The 3,192-nt window shown below is 43.8% G+C and overlaps 1 protein-coding gene across 1 annotated transcript; it reads left to right on the forward strand.

Annotated features, from left to right (window-relative positions):
- The first annotated feature begins 1,935 nt into the window (after nucleotides 1-1,935).
- LOC105515663 (olfactory receptor 1A2) lies at nucleotides 1,936-2,861 on the forward strand. Its single transcript, XM_011947502.1, is given in 2 exon segments — nucleotides 1,936-2,146; nucleotides 2,149-2,861. Coding segments are annotated over 2 exon segments (924 nt in total).
- Nucleotides 2,862-3,192: the final 331 nt, after the last annotated feature.

The raw sequence follows: 3,192 nt of genomic DNA on the forward strand, positions 1-3,192 counted from the left end.
CCAGGATGGTCTCGATCTCCTGACCTCGTGATCCACCCGTCTCGGCCTCCCAAAGTGCTGGGATTACAGGCTTGAGCCACCGCGCCCGGCCAAGTATGATCTCAAAATGCAAGATGGATCAAAGAAGAAGGAACTGCAGTGAAGCAGTTAAGGGACTACTACAATATTGAAGTTGAAAATGATGATGGTCTAAGCTAAACTAGTGAGGGTAAGAGAAAAGTTGAGTGATATAAGAATTTTGTCAAGTGAGGATTCAATAAGGTCAGATGTACAGGTGGCAGATAAACTGGATGAGTATTTCTGTGAGGATGTGGGGAACCATGAAATAAAACTGAGTTCAACTCAACAATTGAGTGCAAATTAATTGGTGCACAAAATAAATATTTTACAAAAATCCATTTGGAAGACACAAACATAAACAAGTTCTGATTTTCCTCTTCAAAAACATCTTGCAAACTACTTAGGTTGAAAGTGCAGAGTGTGGGGTTTGGTCAGACACGTCAGCAGGATGACTGAATTTGGAAATAGGGGAAAAAGAGATCGAGACCACAGATACAGACACGACAGTTTACTAAAGAATAGTTGAATCCACTGTGGATTTGGATTATTACAAAAAGAAATAAGGAAGAGGAGGAAGAGAAGACTGCTACGGACTGAGTCTGTCCTCGCCAAAACTCATGTTGAAATGTGAGCCCCAGTGTGGGAGATGTTGGGAGGTGCAGCCTAGTGGGAAGTGTTTGAGTCGTGGGGGTGGATCCCTCATGAGTGGTCTGGTGCTGTTCGCATGGTAGTAAGTGAGTTCTCATTCTCTCAAGACTGGATTAGTCTTCAAAAGAATGTTCCTGCAAGAGTGGGTTGTGATAAAGCCAGTACACTTCTCAGGTTTTCTCTCTTCCCGTATCCACTTCTCTTTTGACCTCCCACAGGTTATGATGGATGCAGCACGAAAGCCCTTGCCAGAAGCCGGGGCCACGCTTTTGAACGTCCCAGCCTACAGATCCATGAGATAATTAAACCTCTTTTCTTATATATTACCCAGTCTCAAGTATTCTGTTAGAGCAACACAAAATGAACCAAGACAAAGGCCAATGGAAAAAGCACTGTGATCATGTATAGTTAAGGGTTTTGAAAAGACAGAAAACCTGTCAAAAAGATAGGGAATATCTGCTTTGAAAATCGAACACCTGTGGAGTAAGTTCACTGAGCTTGTTTTTCTAGGACCTAATGCCAGTGGTTTTTCTGCTTTAGAATCTGATGGCAGTGTAGACACCTCTTACTTCCTGGGCTCTGGGCTCACCCGGAGAATGGTTGGAGGAACAACTTTAAATTGTTCACTGCACTCCTTGTATGTTCACTGCACATCCTTTGCACTGGAGTATTTTTTTTTTTTTACAAAGACTCCAAGAGGCTATCCTTTCCTTACCATGTGTAATAAAATTATTGTGTGACTCTGGCTTTCCTAGTAAATTGTAAGGTCCCTGAGAACAGATGCTATGTCTTATATGTTAAATAAGTGGATGAATAACTGTATTTTCACATATTTGTTATTTCTCTGCATGGTCAAAAAAAATCTAAGACATGAAACGTGAAATTAGGTTGTTATATGATTATAGATATTAAGGTTGCGGTACTAAATCTGGAAGGATAACCATCTTTACTTCACAGATTGCTAACTTCTTAGACATCAGTGTCCAGGAGGTGAATGACAGTTAGTCCCATTGACCATTGAGATTTTACCCAAAAGTGCTGGCTCTATTTATGAATGTAAAAACCAGGTATAGCCATAGCTAATCAAACGTGGTGGATAAGTTTGAGAGTGGGTGAATTTGTAAATTAAAATTTAAAAAATTTTAAATGATAGATAAGGAGGACCATAACACACACTAACTGCACTAATAATTCTGGGTTCCTCTCCCTTTTCATGCTGAAGAAGCCATGAAGAAAGAAAATCAATCCTCTCATCTGGATTTTATTCTCCTGGGAGTTACCGGTCAGCAAGAACAGAATAATGTCTTCTTTGTGATTTTTGTGTGCATTTACCCCATCTCACTGACTGGAAACCTGCTCATCATCTTGGCCATTCAGGCTGACATTCGCCTTCACAACCCCATGTATTTTTTCCTTGTCAACCTCTCCTTGGTTGACATATCTCATCTGTAAGCATCCCTAAGATACTGGCCAACCATCTCTTGGGCAACAAATCCATCTCTTTTGGGGGATGCCTAACGCAGATGTATTTCATGATAGCCTTGGCGAATGCAGACAGCTATACCTTGGCTGCAATGGCATATGATCGAGCTGTGGCCATCAGCTGCCCACTTCACTACACAACAATTATGAGTCCACGGTCTTGTGTCCTGCTAGTTCTTGGGTCTTGGGTGATTGGAAATGCCAGTGCCCTCCCCCACACTCTGCTCACAGCTAGTCTGTCCTTCTGTGGCAACCAGGAAGTGGCCAATTTTTACTGTGACGTTATGCCTTTGCTGAAGTTGTCCTGTTCTGACATCTGCTTTAATGTGAGGATGATGTAAGTAGGGGTCGGCGTTTTCTCTGTGCCATTGCTATGCATCATTGTCTCCTATGTTCAGGTCTTTTCCACAGTCTTCCAAGTTCCGTCCACCAAGAGTCTATTTAAAGCCTTCTCCACCTGTGGCTCCCACCTCACGGTTGTTTTTTTATATTATGGTACAACGATGGGCATGTATTTGCGCCCTCTGACCAGTTACAGCCCAAAAGATGCAGTGATCACTGTGATGTATGTGGCAGTGACCCCAGCATTAAATCCATTCATCTATAGTCTGAGAAATTGGGACATGAAGGCGGCCCTGCAGAAACTCTTCAGCAAGAGAATCTCCTCATAGCCACTGTGAGATTATACATTGGATACTGGAATGACCAAGTGGGAAACACGTAGAAATCCAGCCGCAGGCCGGGCGCGGTGGCTCCCAGTACTTTGGGAGGCCGAGACAGGTGGATCACGAGGTCAGGAGATCGAGACCATCCTGGCTAACACGGTGAAACCCCGTCTCTACTAAAAAAATACAAAAAACTAGCCGGGCGAGGTGGCGGGCGCCTATAGTCCCAGCTACTCGGGAGGTTGAGGCAGGAGAATGGCGTGAACCCGGGAGGCAGAGCTTGCAGTGAGCCAAGATCCGACCACTGCACTCCAACCTGGGCAACAGAGCCAGACTC

Source organism: Colobus angolensis, unplaced genomic scaffold (assembly GCF_000951035.1).
Source record: "Colobus angolensis palliatus isolate OR3802 unplaced genomic scaffold, Cang.pa_1.0 Scaffold267, whole genome shotgun sequence".
In the NCBI taxonomy this organism is placed as follows: domain Eukaryota; kingdom Metazoa; phylum Chordata; class Mammalia; order Primates; family Cercopithecidae; genus Colobus; species Colobus angolensis.